At 34.1% G+C, this 20,065-nt stretch overlaps 3 protein-coding genes across 4 annotated transcripts; 2 read left to right on the forward strand and 1 right to left on the reverse strand.

Annotated features, from left to right (window-relative positions):
• Positions 1–268: 268 nt before the first annotated feature.
• On the forward strand, positions 269–3,034 carry LOC108206819 ((R)-limonene synthase 1, chloroplastic-like). Its single transcript, XM_017377236.2, has 7 exons — positions 269–532; positions 620–884; positions 986–1,358; positions 1,532–1,750; positions 1,821–1,959; positions 2,131–2,379; positions 2,467–3,034. Exons 1-7 carry the CDS (start codon positions 302–304, stop codon positions 2,758–2,760), a joined length of 1,770 nt encoding a protein of 589 aa, XP_017232725.1. The 5' UTR covers positions 269–301; the 3' UTR covers positions 2,761–3,034.
• A 4,991-nt stretch (positions 3,035–8,025) lies between these two features.
• On the reverse strand, positions 8,026–12,368 carry LOC108205788 (uncharacterized). Its single transcript, XM_017375860.2, has 6 exons — positions 12,107–12,368; positions 11,016–11,943; positions 10,754–10,932; positions 9,242–9,278; positions 8,886–8,953; positions 8,026–8,749 (listed from the first exon to the last, which is right to left on the reverse strand). The coding sequence occupies exons 1-6, from the start codon at positions 12,193–12,195 to the stop codon at positions 8,302–8,304; spliced, it is 1,749 nt and encodes a 582-aa protein (XP_017231349.1). The 5' UTR covers positions 12,196–12,368; the 3' UTR covers positions 8,026–8,301.
• A 5,420-nt stretch (positions 12,369–17,788) lies between these two features.
• LOC108208501 (F-box/kelch-repeat protein At3g04660) lies at positions 17,789–19,801 on the forward strand. 2 transcript variants are annotated; one of them, XM_017379032.2, is made up of 2 exons: positions 17,789–18,009; positions 18,511–19,801. In XM_017379032.2, exon 2 carries the CDS (start codon positions 18,531–18,533, stop codon positions 19,689–19,691), a length of 1,161 nt encoding a protein of 386 aa, XP_017234521.1. In that variant the 5' UTR covers positions 17,789–18,009; positions 18,511–18,530; the 3' UTR covers positions 19,692–19,801. The 2 variants fall into 2 exon arrangements, with proteins under 2 accessions (XP_017234521.1, XP_017234523.1); XM_017379034.2 differs by having other exon boundaries at positions 18,516–19,801.
• Positions 19,802–20,065: the final 264 nt, after the last annotated feature.

The raw sequence follows: 20,065 nt of genomic DNA on the forward strand, positions 1-20,065 counted from the left end.
TAATTATATTTTAATTTTATTTAATTTTCTTTTAACAAATATTAACAAAATTATCAAATAATAATAATAAAAAGTAAAAATATTTAAGTATTAAAAATTTTTGAATGGTGATTCAAATTTAGATAAGGACTATTTACATTCAAAATTTGAATTTTAATCCATAGTGAGAATGGTTTGGGACAATAATATTACACCAAATTTGAATTTTTAAAGTTGGCCGTATATCTTGTCTGCCTATAAAAATGCAATACTAAGTTCCCAATTTCAAGTAAAGCACATAAATCTTACTGTCTCTCTAACTATGGCTGCCAGTACTATAGTCCACATTTCTCCCCTAACTATTGGTTCTCAATCCACCCTTCCGAGGCTCACTCCTGGTATAACTAAATCTGTTACTGCCTGCAAGTCTGTACTCATCAGATCCTCCATGGGAATTTCTGTTACACCAGAGCCTATTATTAGGCGATCAGGAAACTACCAGCCTTGCATGTGGGACAACAAATTTTTGCAGTCTTTAAAAAGCGATTACACGGTGAGTTTTTGATTTTCTAATATGATTATCTAGTATGTATTATGGTTCATGCACAGTACTAATGAAAACTATTTGAAATCTAAAAAGGGAGAAGGATCGAAGGAACCAGCTTCTGAATTGAAGGAAGTAGTGAGGTTCATGTTTAAGAATGTGGTTGAGCCTTTGGATCAACTTGAGTTTATTGATCACTTGCAAAGGCTTGGAGTGGCTTACCATTTCTTCGACGAAATAGAACGTGCCTTGAAGAAGATACATAGTGATGATACTAACAATGACAAATGGGAAAGGAACTTGCATGCAACTGCTCTTAGATTCAGACTTCTCAGAGAACATGGATACGATGTTTCTCAGGGTAATAATATATGTACATAGCTAGGCTCCTCTTACAATATCAGAACTATGCTATATATGCTAAAAACTGTGTGCCTTCTATTATACTTATAATTTGTGCAGAGGATTTCAAGGGGTTCACAGAAAATGAGAGATTCAAAGAATCTCTTGATGAGGATGTCAAGGGTATATTGAGTTTATACGAAGCCTCGTACTACTCTATTGAAGGAGAGTCACTGATGGAGGACGCTTGTTGCTTTGCAAGTGAAATCCTTAAGGAGCGCGTCAACAGCATTGATGATGTTGATCTAAGCATGCGAGTGAAACACGCTTTGGAACTTCCACTTCAGTGGAGAATTCCAAGATTCGAAGCTAGGTGGTACATGGATATATACGAAAGAAGTGGTGATATGATCCCAGAGGTCCTAAAATTTGCAAAGCTAGACTTCAACATCTTGCAAGCTTTAAACCAAGAAGAACTCAAAGATCTGTCAAGGTACATAAACATGCAGACTCATCTTGTTTCATTATCCTTATTATATTCTGTTTCTACGTATTCATTAGTTTTGTTTCTATTATTGTGCTTTTTTTTTTTTTGGCCAAGATTATTGTGCTTTGGAACATGATTAACATATATACATAATTATGGTGTAACTTTTGTATATGTAGGTGGTGGAATAAAACAAGCCCGGGGGATAAACTTGAGTTTGCAAGAGATCGATTGGCGGCATCCTTTTTATGGGGTGTGGGGATCACTAGTGAACCTCAACATGGTTATTGCAGATTACAGATAACTAAAGCAATTCAGATTATTTCGGTAATAGATGATGTTTATGATGTCTATGGCACAGTGGATGAACTTGAACTCTTTACTAAAGTCATTGAAAGGTTTGTGCTTTTCCTTGTGTTTTTTCTTCTAATACAACTATATATGCACTGATTACTTGGAAAACTTCAGATGGGATATAACTGCGATGAGTGAGCTTCCGGACTACATGAAGATATGCTTCCTGTCGCTTTACAACTTTATTAATGAGATGGCTTTCGACATTCTCAAAGAGCAGAACGTGGACGTGCTGGCTCCGCTGAGAAGAACAGTAATCTCCTGTGCAATCTCATTTTTCGTGTTGTACTAAAGCACTCAGCGTGGTCACACGCATGCTGAGTGCTGTGCTAAAATATGGCTATTTCGCGATTTTCAAGCTCTGCTAAACAATTCAACATGACATGTTATCGCGTTCTAATTTCACGTTTTGTTTATGTTGTAGGCCATTAATCTGTTGAAACACTACTTAGTAGAGGCGCAATGGTACCACAGTGGATACAAGCCTTCACTAGAGGAGTACTTGAACAATGCATCCACAACTATTTCAGGCCCTGTTATAGCACTTCAAAGCTACATCTGCACATCCAATCCTATAAAAAAAGAGTCCATTGAATTTATAGAGAAGATCCCAGATATTGTACGCTTAGCATCTGAGATTTTTCGACTTGCTGATGATTATGGAACTTCATCGGTATGGAATTTTGTTTTTTTTTTTTTAAAAAACCCTCTGTCTATTTTTTATCATGTTAATAATTTGTAATTATCTGCATGTGTGTAGGATGAGTTGGCCAGAGGAGATGTTCCGAAATCAATACAGTGTTACATGTCCGACACAGGTGTCTCGGAACAAGTAGCCCGAAAATACATGAAAGAATTGATGAAGAAGAAATGGGCAAAACTAATCCAGTGCCGATACTCTAAGGACTATCCTTTATCTTGGCAATTCGTTGAAATTATTCTAAATCTGGTCAGAACATCCCATTGTGTCTATAATGCTGGAAATGATGGCTTTGGTGTTGAAGATGAAGAGGCCTTGTTTTCGCTGTTTATCGACCCCATCGATATTGACTGAAATAAAGCAAGATATTATGAGCCAGCAACCAAATAAATAAGAGTGTCAAAAATAAAGCTTCTAATGCACTTGCTAGTTGCTGTTGTTATACTATTTGTCTATTATGAATCAAAGATTGTTTGCGTCTCTGTTATCCCACTTTGTGATTCTACCTGTATTACAAATGATCTGTGTGCACCATTAGATTAAGATACTTTGCTGTTCTCGCGCAAAGTACAAAATAATTTTAGCACAATCTTTCTTGATGATTCAATATAATTTGTAATTCTTCTATTATATATTTAATACTGATTATATACTTGTATTTATTATTCTAATTATAAATATATTTTATTAAAATATGACCAAAATTAGTTTTTTTATTTCGATTCTTACTTAAAAAAACATGCACATGACTAGAAGAAGAGAACGAATTTAGTCATTACATTTGGTCTAATTATTGTTGGAATATAACTGGTCTAGATCCATGGACACATAATTTTTAACATATTAATTTAATTATTCGATAATTTTCAAAGTTTATTATACTATTTGTGAATATATTATTATATATACATATATAATTAATGATATACTTGTATTTTTACTTAAATAAAAATAGATTTTAAAATATATGACAATTATTTTTTTACTTCATTTGTTGTTATTTTTATTTCAAAAACATGCCTATTATAAAATGGTACTTTCTATTTATATCTATGTTTTCATTGGATATAAGAAACTAATTATATTATTATTTGACTTTCATATTTATACTTATTCAATTATAGTATTATAATTTAATTTTATAAATAACAATAATGAGTTACTTTTTATAATTAGTAGGATCAAATCTTATTCAATTAATTTAATAATAATAATAAGTTTGACACACTCACGACATACCACTACCTCTGTACCACATACCATGTCAACCGCATTAGTCTAAAATAAACTGATGCAATATTAACTAAAAAGAAAGAAGTAAGCATTGTCAGTTTTATTTTTTTACACAATCAAGAAAAATAGAAATTATAAGAATTTCTACTTCTCGCAAACAAACACCACTTATATCTAATTTTTAATTATAGAAATGGAAATAAACAACGCTTTCAAATAATATTATTATATTTTGTAATATATATGTAATCAAAATAAAAAATACAAGCGCGCGAAATTAAATGCATAATAATAAAATATTAAACTATACTCAATATAATTTAAAAGTTATTAATAAAACCTAAATATGTGTGTGTGTTTTTTAAAACTTACGGTGCTTTCCTCGTGTGATATACAAGCATGCAAATTATTCTCTCCAACTTTATGACACATATTTCTAATTCAATTTAAAATCTTTTTTCTAAATTTATATCATAATATTAATGATATATTTTATTTAAAAGACTTAAAATAATAATTTTAATGAGCTTGCTTTAAAAAAAATAATTTTAACAAGCTTTACCTGTTAAAAAGTCAAAAACATACACCACTACCTTCGTATAATCGTATATCATTACATCATAATATCATATATCATCCTCTACATCATGCATAGTACCTTTACGCAAAGTACTTTTGGTGCACAATTGTTCTTAAATCTTACAAGCAGAAGGGATCAGATTAGCAGGTTGAACCCATTTCAAATGTGGACATTTTACACTCGTTGAACGAATAAGGCTGGCAGGCAGGCTTGAGCTAAAAAATCTGAACAATATGATGGGACTGCGTTGACCTGACTCGCCGACTTGGGTTAAGCTGTAATAAAAGAGTAAGGGGCGATTGACGGACTCATATTTTATGTAATTTATAATTTTATAACGTTATAAATAATTATGTATGTTATAATCATATATGATTTTTTTTATAAAATTTATAATTATTAATTAAAAATTCTAGTAACGTGCCCATTGAAGTTACTAAAAGGCTCTAAAATCTGAGAATTTAAGGGCGACAATTTTGGATAACAAGTCGTGTTCATGTCAGTAATTAGGACGATTTCGGGTCAAGTTAAATTCACTTAAAATTGAATAAAACTAAAACTTGAAATTATTAGAAATGAAATTTTATTTCGGGTCAATCAGGTCACTTTCAAGTTTTGTGTCGATAAATTAGGTTATAGGTTGGGTCGGGTTCGGATCAGATTTCGAGTCGTGTCAGATATTGCCGCATGGCCTTGGAAAAGTCTCTAGCTATTTTTATACTATTCTAATTATCTTCGTATAATCGATATAAAAACTTCAAAAATTATTTTATCACATATATTTATACCCCACTGTGTCACATAATTTAAATATACTAAATATATTTCATTCTTTATTTTCAATATTTCATATAAAAATATTTAAATATAAAAGTTTCACCAACAACAAAAAATTAAAACAATAATGATACTATATTTATAAAAAATCCCTCTTCCCCGTTATAAACCCCAATGAAACGAGAAACACGGAATAATGACGAAAGGAATTCATAACCCAGAAAGGTGTGATATTTCTAAAAAGCAAATGCAAACAGTCAAGTCGCTGTGTCAGTCAAGTCCACCAGTTTTCCAGGTCCTGAATGACCTGACAAAAATATTATTTCCGTTTCGAACAGCCCCTAAAAAGATGACACATTTTCGCAGTAACGTTTGCCCAATGCCAATAGACAATAGTCGAATTTTTTCCCAACACGCAAGCGAGGGCTCCCTCACATTACTGACTACCTTAAATTAAAAACTTACAAATCTAATATAATATAATATTTTATTATGATATAATAGAATATAATATAATATAATAATATATCAAATAATATTATATTATTTCAAATAATATAATGTAATATATCAAATGATATTATATTATAATATAATACATCAAAATAATAATATTATAATAAATTTTGATATTATAATATTATTTAATATTATATAATACTCCCTCCGTCCCAGCAGATTCTTTACAGTTTCCTGTTTGGGATGTCCCATCCAATTCTTTACATTTCAAAACTTACCAAAAATAGTAAATGGGTCCCACCCCTTCCCAACTTTTCTTCCCTTTTCACACTACTTTTACTCCACTAACTCTCTTTTATACATTAAAAATTAATGGGCTCCACCACTTCACCCACTTTTCTTTCTCTTTCCCACTACTTTATACATATTTCTTAATCTCCGTGCCCAAACCAAACGTAAAGAATTGGCTGGGACGGAGGGAGTACTATTTTAATATAATATTATTTTCATACAAAGTTATAAGAGTTTGTTAAAAGATGTTTTTGAGAAGAAAAGAGGTGGGTACCAATTAGGGGTGTACGCGGGCCGGGTTGGTCCGGTTTAGGTTTTTTATTGACCCAACTTATTAAATTCGGTTTGCTACTTTTCGAACCCAACCCATTAAAATTAATTTATAATCTAACCCAATTTGTCATAATTCGGGTTGGGTTGGGTTGGGTTGGTTCGGTTTGACGGGATACTAACTATTAAATCATATATTTTGCAGTTTTAAAATTGCTACACAACCTACAAATTATAGAGCATTAAAACAAGCACGAACTTTTAAAAGATAGTAGCTTCACTATTGAACTCTCAAAAGGCAAGCAGACGAATGACAAAGGTGCAAGAAAGATATTTTAAAAGAAACTCGAGGAAATATACTAATGTTATAATTCAGTTTTATCACATTAATGTAATAATTTCAATTGGGTAGTTATATTTTACATATATACAATTTTGTTAGGTATATATATTATATATATAATGTATTCTTATTAAAATACCCTCGGGTTGGGTTGGGTTGGCCAAATAAAATCTAAAACCATTCCCAACCCATTAAAATCGGGTTGGAGTCGATTCAATCCAATTAAAGAATGGTTTAAAATTTTCGGTTTGGTTCGGCCGAAAATGGGGCCGGTTTGGATCGGTTTAAACGGCTTGGACAACCCGTGTACACCCCTGTTACCAATTATTCTCAATTTTGTCCGCCCATGTGAAGGTCGGACAAAACAAATGCATGTTGTCAACTCTTGGAATCAATTTGAGAAACTGTCCCTATTCTGTCCGCCTGTGTGAGGGTCGAACGAAAATGGCTAGTAGTGTCCGTCTGAGAACCCTGATTTAGGGTGGTCATTCGAAAAATTAGGTGGTTAGTTATGAAAAATTTGGTTCAGGGTGGTCAGAAAAGTGAAGGAGCCCACAAACGAGCAACCACACCGCACTAGTAAATCAATAATAGCATAGAGATATCACTTGCACGAGCATTTTGTTAGGTTAACCAAAAATCGTACCGAATAATCGAATTTTTTTTCGATCAACCAAATTATATATTCTGGTTCGGTTTTTGATAGCAGAAATTTTGAAATTCAATTTAACCGCGGTAACCGAAAAATAACGATTAACCGAATTTTTAATATCTAATATTATATTATTAGTATTAATAATATATACTATCAGTTATTGATAGATAATGGGCATGTTTGGTTGAGAGAAGCAGAAGCTGTTTCTGGCTTTGCTTCTCTTGACCCGTTTGTGTAAAGAAGTAGAAGCACTTTTAAGAAGCTGAGAATACTAGCTTCTCTCTCAGCTTCTGCTTCTTTTCCAAACACTTTATTAACTTATTTACTTCTCACTTTTACTCCACTTCTTTACCATAAGTAAGAAGTCACTTTTTTTAAGCTAACTCAAACGGCCCCAATGTCTTACCTTTTATAGTGGTTACTAGTTTATGTATTATAGAATAAAGTGTTAATCCACCGGCTTCACTTGCAAACACTCTTCAGTAGTTTCATTTGCAATTCACTATGCTAAGATTACTATTAAAAGACAAAGCAATGCATGAGAGCCACTAGACAATTTCTACCACTAGTATTTTGCTTAATTTTGGACAAGATTACTACCGTCTACCGGTGGACAAAGCAATGCATGAGAGCTCGAACTTGTGTTTTCACTTTGCTAATATTACTACCAGTAGACAATTTATACCGTCAGTATTTGCTTAGTTTTGGATAAGTGAATTATTAGTTCTATAAGAATGCATATAACTTTGAATTTGTATTATTCTTATCAACTATCATCTGCAGAAGATATCAGCGGTATTTAAATTTCGGCTATTAATTTCGGTTTTCAGTAATAGCTGAAATAATAATTTGATTTCGGTTACAAATTGGGAAAAAAAAATTCGGTTCAGTTTTTAAAAATTCGGTTCAGTTTTTGGTAGCTTTTCTACTTATTTCGGTTCCGATTAACGAGAAAATTTTCAGTTTCGGTTAACCGAATGCTCACTACTATATTACAATAGCAACTTCATGAAATCCTAAACCAAATTTTCATCCAGGTAAATTCTAAAAGAATCTGATGAGCAATATCAATTTTGCTTCTCTGAAAAAACAGAGATACTTCTATAGTCATTGCCAACAGAAATACTTTTGCTTTAAAAACTAATATATCTTTTCATGCTTCCCAATCTCGAGGCGGCAAGGGAATATGGCATGGGTAAGTAAAACCCGAACCACATGAACATCATTCCCAGCAAGTGTCATTGATTGGATCACAATCATAACAACAGTCGTCTCATTACACTAATGCTAGTAACCATTAATCTGAGGCCTTGACTGGGGACCAGTGAGTCGAGAAAAGGGAATTTGGCCACGGCCAGGAATGCCTCTCTGTCCAGACAACCGATCAGCTGTCTTTGGATCAGAGACTGATCTCGAGAAGGCTTGGGCTAGCTCAACTGCCGAAGCTGCTTTCCCATAACGTAGTCCAGTAGGTGACGACGGCTGCTCAACAGGCTTCCGCCAGGTTTCTGGTGATGGTGCCCTCTCCTGTGGTGGCTTGTTTTTCTCAAGGTCCCTGCTACTTCTTTGATTCTCACTACGCCAATTCTTCCTTTGCATATCTGACTTCTCAACATCGCCACGAAGAACTCGCCTATCAATATTCTTTCCATTCTTGTAATCAAGAGGGGTATTTTCAGCTTTCCCATTGTAACGAACCGGCAATATCTCACCTCTGGGCACATCTCGCTTTCCACTAAAAGAAACAATATACATAAAACATTTTGTCAACCAACATATCAAAGCCTAGAACCACAGAGTTGGACTTGAACTAGAAAATGTTTAAAATTAAGTATGCTACCAAGCTAGTACTGGACTTGAACTAACCATACCTATTTAAAGGAGGAACCTGATCATAATTATTAGAATCAACATCATAAATGCCTCTCTCTTTCAAAACCTGCAAGAAGAATCAGCGCCTCAACAAGTCAATCAGGAAACTTGAAACATGATTGGAAAAAATTTAAAACTAGTATAGTTCAGCTCAACTACTTCAAAACCAATCCTCGCGTCTCTTCTCTGTCTAATTATTTTTTATAATAATTATGTTCCTTTTAATAAAAATAACAATTAATCAATTACTTGAGCAGAAATAAGAGAGAGATATTGCTGGTAAAGATCATAGTTTTATAATAATTCAATTACTCATCAAATACGTACACCTGCCACTGCAGGATCGACCACTTACCAGTTCTCTCGGACGAGCGCCACCAAACAATGTGTTCCTGCAACATGATGAGAAACTATTAAAGGGAAGGGCAAAACAATAGTATAATTGGCATGCTAGCGGGATAGAAAATCTGGGTATAGGTATCATATGGGCCCAATGCTCATTTGGCTTTAATTTCTAACAAGGATGAAAAAAATCAACCAAGTGACAAAAATCTACCAATTTGTCAGCTGTGTGATACATGCACCTCATATACTTCTTGGTCTTAAAACTGTCGCACGAGAAAAGCTTGATATTACTATTGGGAATTGCTCATTCCCCTTTTTAGATCTAAAGCATGCATATATTTATCATAAGTAATTTTGACATGGCTTATTGCCACCAGGAACCAGCTTCTTAGAATTTTAGATAAAAAAGTCATACAATTTCAAATATGAAGTACTATTAATATATTGTCGAAGTGCAAACGCAAAGTAACGTTACCTGGAAAAAAATCTACTCATGAGATCACATGCCAAATTTGCACGACAAAATTAGCATCGCAAAGAGATGACTAATCCGGATACCAATCATTTAGCAATAAAGCTAAACAGAACTAACAGGGCCCACCATATTTGTTAACACATAAAGGTGATGCTAGGCGCTAGTCCACTGCCTAACCAACTAGGCGGTTAGGCACCTGCCTAGGCAGCCATTAGGTGGTTTATACATTTAACTATATACGGTGTAATTTTTAATATGCATATATTTTAATGTTAAACTAAACAGAAAAAGTGTAGTTATACTACTAAAATATTGCACACAAAATACAAAACATGTCTATACTATACATATATGTATGTGGGGTTTGTAGAGATTAAAAGAAAAAACCAATAATAGAATAACCTGATAAAATACTTTCGAATGATATCATTGGCACGAGATGATTCTTTCCTCTTCACAACATTGTAGACTGTTTTACTTTTGACAGTTTTATTGTTGGCAACACAACAATATTCTTTATAACTAATTTATGGTTGGACCAGGTCAAAAATATATTGGGCTGGGTAAAAACGAAATTGGGCGTAAATTAGACAAACTAAACACTAGGCATAGCCGATGCCGTGGAAACTAAGGCGGGTGGGACGCCTAGCCAATTTTTTGTCGCCTAGGCGACACCTAGACAACTATGGGCCACACTTCTGAAAAGATAATTGTTCTTTCCACATAACTAGAGTAAAGTCATATACTTATACAATTTTAATGAGACATCAAGTACACAGATGTTACTCGTTACTCTACAATGGAGCGAAAACTATAGAAAAGATTTTAGTTCATCCAATGGAGCGAGAACTATAGAAAAGATTTTAGTTCATCAGTATAAAATATCTTTCCTTTCTGACAAAAAAGAAGAAGTTTTTTACTCCAGAATTGGAATCAAAACAGAACATACATATACTGGCCTCAGTCTCATGTTGCTATTAGTCATCGTCTAAATTATTGAAACTGGCTAAGATATATTGACATGGGTTATAAGAATAGTTTACAAACCTTTTTGTTTCAATGTTTCTTTCGAATTGATCCAGAGGCTGCATACGGGGCTTCAAGTTGAGTTTTGGACGATCTTGTACCCCCCTAACACTATCAGGGTCTGACTTGAGGGTATTAACCCTTTCATATGCTTCATTAACATGAGACTGAGCACCAGGGTCTCTAGGCTTTTGACTAGACTGCACAGAGAGTGAGAAAGGATTAAGTGAGCATACAAAAAGACAAAACTGAGACAGATAAAGACTTGTGTCTCTAGTTATACCTGCTTATAGTTAGTCGGAGGAGCCTCCACTGTTTCTGAAGGTCTAGAGTTCGGAAGTAGATTCATTTTAGGCCTCTCAGATAAAAATTCTGGGTGCACTGTTTGTTGCAATTCTGCTCTAACAAAATTTCCAACAACCCAAGATGGTTGATGCCCCTCATCATAAATCCGGTTCTCCTGTACATCTGTGTAAATAGGTGACACTGCCCTCTCATAGACCGGCAAAGTCCTGCCCCCAGCATTGATCCAATCATCAACAATCAAACTCTTTTCTATCTGTCTCACCAAAACTGCTTCATGCGAGTTTCTCCCACCTAGCACATCCACGTTATCAAACACATGCCCATCTAACATACCATACCCTTTATACTGTGTCTCAGTCTGCGTCTCAGGATGCTTAATAACCTCGATATCAACCCGATTACCCTCCGACAACAGCTTAGACTGCCACCTTCCCGACGACACCTTCTCAAGCGCACTAGCATGTGCTAACTTCGTAGCTACATCCATAGCCGACCAAGAACCCACACCCAGATCCTTCCCCACAACTTCCCTCCTCACCGTCCACGGATTACCCCCCACCCTACTCACTTCTTCCTCAGCCCAACACCCACTCAACCCAGGATTCGTAATCGGCCTACTCTCCCTTACAAACTCCAGCCCACTATCCACTCCACCAACCAAACCACCCCGAATACTCTCATCACTAACCGTCCTCCGAGGACCCGAAACCCCATCCAACGGAGTCCGCTCATCCTCATCAAAATTCCTCCCAATGTGACTACCACCACTCAAAAAACTGCCCTTATCATTAAACCCCCTAACTGAACCCGCAGACCCCGGCCTCAATCTATAATCACCCCTCCCCATCACCTTCCCCCACGCATTCGGCCTATCCAACCCGACCCGATCGGACTGCCTCACAATCCTAATCACACACAAACAAACACAAATTCACATCGATCACACCCAACACATCTACATACACTAATTAATCACATAAAGTGAATATTAATGAAATCAATTACGCAAAAAATCAATCAAACACACAAAACATATATATAAATGTATGTATATGTTGATATACTTACATGCCAGGAGCAGAGGGGAGGGGGAGATCAGAAGGAATAGAGCCGCCGTGAAAATCTTTGAGAGTCATTGTTGCTTTCTTCTTCGCCATTTGTGCGTAACTGATCTGTATGTATATGTGTATGTATTATATACAATCGAATAAGAAGAAGAACAAGGGGAAATAATAAAGCGAACCAGTCACGAGTACATATGTTCTAACGAATCTATTTCGAATGAATTCTCTCTCTCAGCACCGCCACCAGACAGAGTTCGTACGGTGCCGTTTTGACGTGCTGTTAATATCAATTATCTTCGCTGGTTTTATATTAATCACCGAAGGTACTTAATCAGAAATTAATCAAGTTAGATTAAAAATTTCTTTCAAAAAAAAAAAAGTTAGATTAAAAATATTTGATATAGTTTCGTTTATTATAGTATGATAATTTATAGTGATTAGTCAGTTTTTTAAAAATAGAATCGGAAAGGCATCTTGCATGGGATCAATCGGATATTAATATAGAATTAAAAATTATTAGAATCATAAGTGAAAAAAATTGGATATTTTTATATAAAGACGCGATTAGATTTATCATATTGATCGGGTGAACAATGACAATTTTTTGAAGTTACATTTTCATTATTTTAAGGTTAAATTGGAATGGAAAAGGACGCAATTCATGATTTTTAGCAAAGCTAATTTTGTTACAAATAATTTTGAAGTCACATAACAAACCAACGACAAATGAATTAGTGATAATGATACGGGAATTCAGACTATTAGTGTTAGTAATATATGTGAATTCAAAGTATTTTGAGTTTAATTTTAGCCCGTGTTTTATGATTTTTGTCTTTCTGTTCAAATTATTTATCTGCATGACAAAAATGAATTGAGAAAATAAAAATTATTATATAAATTCAAGATTTTCGATGTATCAAAAAACATGTTTAGATAATTTGTTGATTTTATCATATAGAAGATGATCACTTAAAATTTTGATATTACATCACTTATTTATTTGATTTGAAATTTGTAATATGCTTATATATATTAGGTCTTTTATCACGAGTCGTACGTCTTTTATCATGGTCATCGATGACTCATGAAGAAATTTAGAGACTTATATTCATCATCTGCAAGTTCTAATCTCAAAAACTTAGAATAAATAACGAGCGTTGAAGTTTTGATAATTTTTTTTTTGATAATCTACGGTACCCTTTGCAATTAGTTAATATATTGGGATAAAAAATTCATTTAATATTATATAATTTATGCCCTTTTTTATAACAATTTGTGTTTATTTTTTGAATTGTGTGTTCTCTTTTCCAATACAATCGCCCTCAGACATTCTGAGAGTCATGATTACTTTCTTCTTCGCTATCTGTGTATAATCAATTTGTATATATAGGTGTATATGTGTATATATACGCGTGAGTTCGCATATAATTAGAATTCTCACGTGTCAACAAACAATAATTTAGAGTAAACATCGTAACTAAAAATTATAGAATATTTACAATTTTTTTTGTTACATTAAATGATCCAGAAGATATAATCACAAATTTTGCTACCTTCGGAAGTCGAACCTGTAATCAAGAGAATGCAAGTCCCCTCTTTTAACTAGCTTAACCAACTCTTGCGGGCAATATTTACAAAATTATCTCATATAATGAAACATTTTCCTTAGTATGTTTGTCGAAAGTTAAAAAATAATTGACTAAAATAATATAATATATTAAATATGTAAAATTTGCTCAACAAATGGTATTAGATATATTGAATGATTTTTGTTTAAATAATATATTATTATTTTAAATTATTATGGATAAAACATATCAATTGAATATGATAATAAACTTTCTTATAGTTTTTATTTATAATAGCGTTTATTTATTAGTTTGGAGATTCTCTAGCATTGTTTTGCTAAAGTTTTTTGGGTAGCTCATACTTTCCAATTATAGTTCTGCAACACAAACACTTAATGATATTAGGAAAATTTCACACGTGTAAAAGAGTTTTCGAAAGATATATAAATGACTAATTTATTAAAATATCTCATTAATGAATTTACCAAGTTCACTCGAGACGTATGCGTTAGGGTCTCTATAGAACTAGGTTTACCACAGGACTCCCCGTCTTTATGAATATAATATGCTTTAGCGTTTAGCATCTGTTCGTCTTCTGGAGTGTATCAAGCAGCGTTTTCTCGATCAAAAACCAAAAAAACAGCTTCTCGATCGGGTAATCAGTTTCTTAATAATGTTTGATTCCTGTTGATCAAGATTGTCATTGTTGAAAAAGTAAATTTAAAACTATAAGTTCCGTATCCAAATTTTGTTCTTTTAGGTTGTCCATTCCTGTAGTAAACAGTACTTTAATTCATGAATCAAGATTTTTTGTTCAACGTACGAATTACTTTTGATTAAGTTATGTCCATGGATTGTGTTTCTCTAACATTGGTATTGATATGAATATAATTGTTTTTGGTTTTTTGTTAAGTTATGCAATAGTACAAATGTTTACAAGTTCCTTGACTATTGCATGCATAATGTTGCAGAACATTTTTCAATTGTTCATCTTTCATGTTGATCATGGCTAAGAAGAAACAAAGTGAATCTGTTGCAACCAAAAGTACTATGGTTCTAAGGCCACGAACACCAGCTGCTGGGAAGAAAGGTACAATGGTTCTAAGGCCACGAATACCAGCTGCTGGGGAGGAAAAAATAGAAGGAAAAGCTAAGGGAAAGAAGACGATAGGTAGAGGAGTGATACGGATTGCTGATTCTGGAAAATGTGAGATCTCTAGGAAGAGAAGGGGTCAGGCATATGAGAATAACTCACAAACCGCTGAAAAAATGGTGAGAAGAGTGAAAGGTATAAACAAGAATTTTAAAGAGACTCCCCTTAGTATTCAAAGTCCTGAGCCGAAGAAAAACATTCACACAACCGGAAGTAGTATGGTTTTAAGGCCGCGAACTCTGAAGGCCAGAGCAGAGTTGGCTGTCAAAGTGGATGAAAAGACCAAGAGGAAGATTTCTATGCAAGTTAATAAAAAGAACGATGGAAAGAAGACTGTGGCGACTGGAAAGAATAAGATTGGCAATGCCATAAAAATTGGCACTTCTGCAAAGAGAAAACTTGCGGCTGACAAGGGGAACACTGAAATTGCCGGAGTAACACACAAAAGAAATCAACGTGTGAAGAGAAAGAAGACTAATATTGTTGTCACTAATTCAGTGTTCCCACCTGAATTGATTATGGAGATATTGAGCTGGTTGCCATTGAAGTTCTTTGGCTCACCTATGGTTGTATGCAGGGAATGGTATGCTTCGATCCAAGATCGGCATTTCATAGAAAATCAAATGAACAGGAATTATGACTATACTGAATCCAAGGCCAGAGAGGGTTATAATGTTGTCTATTCTTGTGATGGCCTGAAACTTGAGGAGAATACATCCACAAAGAAGTATTGCATTCGCAACCCTGACACCAAACAATTCCTTGAATTACCTGATCCACCCAGTGGTAGCTATGTTATAATGTTCGTGTACGTTCCTCTTACACTTAACTATAAGGCTGTCTCAATATATGCTGAAGCAAACAACATTCAGTGTTGTGATTTGTCTGTTGGAAATGATGAGTTGTCATGGAGACTTCTTAAAATGCCATCTACAGGCTATCTTGAGAAAAAGAGAAAGAGATTTTCAATAATTCCAACTAACGATGTTGTTCACTGTGTTCGTGTTTTTGGGAGCGATGATGACATGGTTGAAGAAGTAGTATCTCTTGATTTAGGAACTGAGAAGTTTACTGTCACAAATTTGCCAAAAGGTCAGTACAAAAACTGGAAAAAGGTTTGGACTATAAATTTCAAGGGTAAACTAGCTTTACTTGATATAATAGGAAGTGAACTTTGTGTATTGGTGCTAGAAAATTACAAAAAACAGAAATGGGGCAAAAAGGAACCTTTAGTTCCATTGGAATTGATGAAGACACTCGAAGATGAGCATGGCACAATTTTTCCTTATACTGTTGATGAATCTGACACATTGTGGTTCTGGGTGAAAGATGCGAAGAAGTACATTTCTTATGATATTAAAACTAAATATATTTGTTTTGAGCATGCTTATGTACATAGCCTTGTACGCTTGAAAGGGATGCAACCAGAATAGAAGATGCCCACACCGGTGGCTCGGCAACTCATGACTCCACCTCAGAGGTATTGATCTATATATGATATTTTTAATGTATCTGGTTTCTCTTTATAGGTACTAGCACTGACTTTGTAATTTAAAGCATAAGATCCACGGCCTCTGTTTTTTTCCTCATAATAACCATATTGTCAACTTGTAATCTTATCATTCTGCTTTCTGATTTTGGTTACAAGTTTTGGTTTGCTCTTAACTATATGCGTAAATTAATTGTATTACAAGTTGGCATATCAAATTTTAATGTATTATAAGATTATAATTTGCAGCGTTTTCCTAAATCTATATGCTGGATGCAGCTTCTTGGTAATACACAAGAACATTTTATATCTGGTTTGTTAGCATTACACTAGGTTAAATCAGATTTGGTGGAAAAAAGTGTTTTTTTTCCTGCTGCCTTTTAGAAATTGTATTGATTAAAGAGTATATGATGGTATATATCTTTACTGTGTCCTCAACGTGACTAATAAATTCTGTTGATTGTATCTTGCAGAACAGGTATATCTGGTAATTACGGGCCATCAGATTTCTTTCATATTATCTTGATCCTTTAAAGCTTTGGTGTTGGAGAATTGAGAGACTGCAACTAAGGACCAAAATAAAATTTCCAGACCAGTACATATAGGTCCAGGATATGCAAACATATAACATTTACTCGGTTTTGGTTGATTTTTATGTGTCCTGGACAGGCTTTTACATGCGGTAAAAATATGCCAGTAAAGATATGCCAGTAACTTTATATTCCCAGAAATCTTTTCTTTATATGATATTACGTATTCAAATAAAGTCTGTCAACGGTGATCTTCACAGCAACGGTCGAGAAGTTTTTTCCCTGTATCAATCTCCACATGTTTTTCTGTTATAATGCTATGCTTCATTATTTTTGCTCGATTACTAGTTGATCGTGTGTAAAGAATACAGAGTACGACAGATATCCTTGGCAGTCGTAAAGCTCTCTTTTGCTAGCTCATAGCTAAATTGTCCTTCACGATTTGTACCTCGGACCCATAAAAAAACGAACAAGCAACCTTAGGATGCCGACCTATTTTGCAGATTTGATAGCTATGCCCAGATTTTGTGGGGGAAAAAGAACTCCTAATCTGTTTTATGTTAATAAAAATATAGAAATAAAAAATATGTTTAGATAATTATAAAATCATGTTATTTTGTGTTATATACTTATATAATAACTCTCATAGAGACCTATTTATGAGCATTTCTTTTAGAAATTAGTTAAGTGTTCAGTTGAAAATTTTATAATATCTTTAATCTATAATATATGATTTCTTAATACATCAAAATAAAAAGGTATTTTGTATATTACAAGAGTTCAACTTCAAAACAAAAAAAATTGTAATAAATAAAATTTAAAATAGCAAATATTAATGATATTTATAAATATTTTATTTTAGGATTTTATCTTCATTTAGATGAGTTGGAACATAATGTATATAGGCCTCTTAGTTATCACATTTTTCGGATAAGTTATCACTGCTATTTAGATGATTCGGATGAGTCAAAAGATAATTACAAACAGCATATCTTATATTTTAGATTGGTGTATATATAATAATGTAAATCTAGTTTAGTACCGGAACAAATATCACGATTAAGCTATCTCTGTTACGGGAGAAATCTCAAGTTTGAAAGCTAATATTGTCTTGTGAAAACGAAGTGTGCGGGTAGACGATTTCTCTTGACATCTCTCACTTGATCAGTAAGTGCTGCATGAAACTTAAACTAATTAAGCCGTATGTATTATTATTGCATTGATCTATAATCTTGTTACTAGCTATTAGTTTCCATAGGATAATTGTTTATACTAGTATATATTGGTTGTCTACTGCTTGTGTTTTTAACTTCTTATTCAAATCAAATCAGAGTACAAATAGAATTCCTCATTCTTTAAAATTATTATTAAAATCGTGATTTGGTAGATGCAACTGATTTCTAATGACAATATTTGAGTTGTTATTACAAATTCTCGATAACCAGCAAGAGGTTGTGGTGGTTCGAACAAAGAGTGGAAACAATCTGCATTTTCTAGCTGAGTGTTGTGTTAATATTAACTCCAAACATCATCTAATTTGACTCGTCACTGGCTATCTGTGCAGGTTATAATTTGTGGCTTTAGAAAATGTGTTCTATCTTTTTCTAGTGGTTTCTCAGTTTAATCAATTAATCTTGCTTATCAAATCACATACTATATATCTTGCAGAACAGATAAATCTGATATACATGGGCAACATTAATTCTGCCTCTAGGCGTAAAGCTTTGGCATTGAAACATAGCAAGAGAAAGACGACTACGACTAATATTGTTGTCACAGATTCAATCTTCCCACCTGAAATTATCATCGAGATATTAAGCTGGGTAGAAATAGAATGCCATGGTACACTTATGCTTGTATGCAAGCATTGGAATGCTTTGATACAAGATCGCCACTTCATGGAAAAGCATATGAGCCGTGCTCAGAGAACCGTGAGAAAGTTTGTCTACTATTATAAACCTGATGTTAAAACTAACAGAGCTGAAGAAATTGTTCTGCGCAGGTATTATAGGTATGTGTATGCTTGTGATGGCCTGTACCTTCTGAAGAATGTCATCACAAAGAAGTATTGCATTCGCAACCCATTCACTAAACAAGCTCTTGAGTTACCAGATCCACACGAGGGTATCCGTGGTATTGTCTTCTCTTACGTCCCTTCTACAAGCAATTATAAATTTGTGTCAGTATATGATGATGAAAGGGGCACTGAATGTTGCGAGGTTCTTTCTGTTGGAAGTGATGAGTTATCTTCCTGGAGAGTCCTCAAAATGCCTAAAAGAGATTATCTTAAAAAACAGAGAAAGAAGTTTTCTGTAGTGTCAACGGGTGATGCTGTCCACTGTGTTCGTGTAATTGCACGTGGCGCTGTTATGGTTGAAGAAGTGATATCGCTTGATCTAGGAACTGAGAAGTTTACTGTCACAAATATTCCAAGTGGTCTATACGAAAGCTGGGAGAAGGTTTGGCCTTTAAATTTCATGGGTAAGCTTGTTTTGGTTGATAGAATGGGAGCGGATCTTTGTGTGTTGGAGCTCGAAGATTACAAAAAACAGAAATGGGGCAAAAGGAAGACCTTAATTCCATCAGCTTCGATGAAGGCCCTGGAAGATGAGCATGGCACAGTTTTTCCTTATTCTTTCGACTTTCAACTGGCAGAGGTGTTCTGGTTTTGGGTGAAAGACACGATGTTCATTTCTTATGATCTCAGAACTAGAGAAGAGAACGAATTGGAACGCCTAGAGAAAGAAGGTTGTGAAACAATGCATCCACTCCAACACAGCCTTGTGCATTTGGAGGGCATGCAACCAGAAGAGAACCAGAGAAGACATCCACACAGTCCCTGGCACTGACTGCTAATAAACCTTGTTATTTTTCATGAAATTTTGTTTGTCTGTTCTTGTTTCATTCCTTGTAGCACGACCTTTGTGATTTTGCATTTTATGCGAAAACCTTTTACTCTCATTCGGTGATGAACAATATTTACTTCTTAAAAGTACATTACGGTTTACTCCCTCCGTCCCATTTTAGTTGTCACATTTGGTTTTGTGTCGGTCAAATTGACCCATGTTTGACTGCAATTTATTAATATTTTATCAATTGAAAAAATAAAAAAAATATGTCACCGGAAATAACTTTTAATCTACTTTAAGATGTAATTTTCAGATTTTTGAAATAATGAAGGAGTGACTTGTAATCTTTGGTCAAAAATTAGTCAATTTGACCA

Source organism: Daucus carota, chromosome 2 (genome assembly GCF_001625215.2).
Source record: "Daucus carota subsp. sativus chromosome 2, DH1 v3.0, whole genome shotgun sequence".
In the NCBI taxonomy this organism is placed as follows: Eukaryota; Viridiplantae; Streptophyta; class Magnoliopsida; order Apiales; family Apiaceae; genus Daucus; species Daucus carota.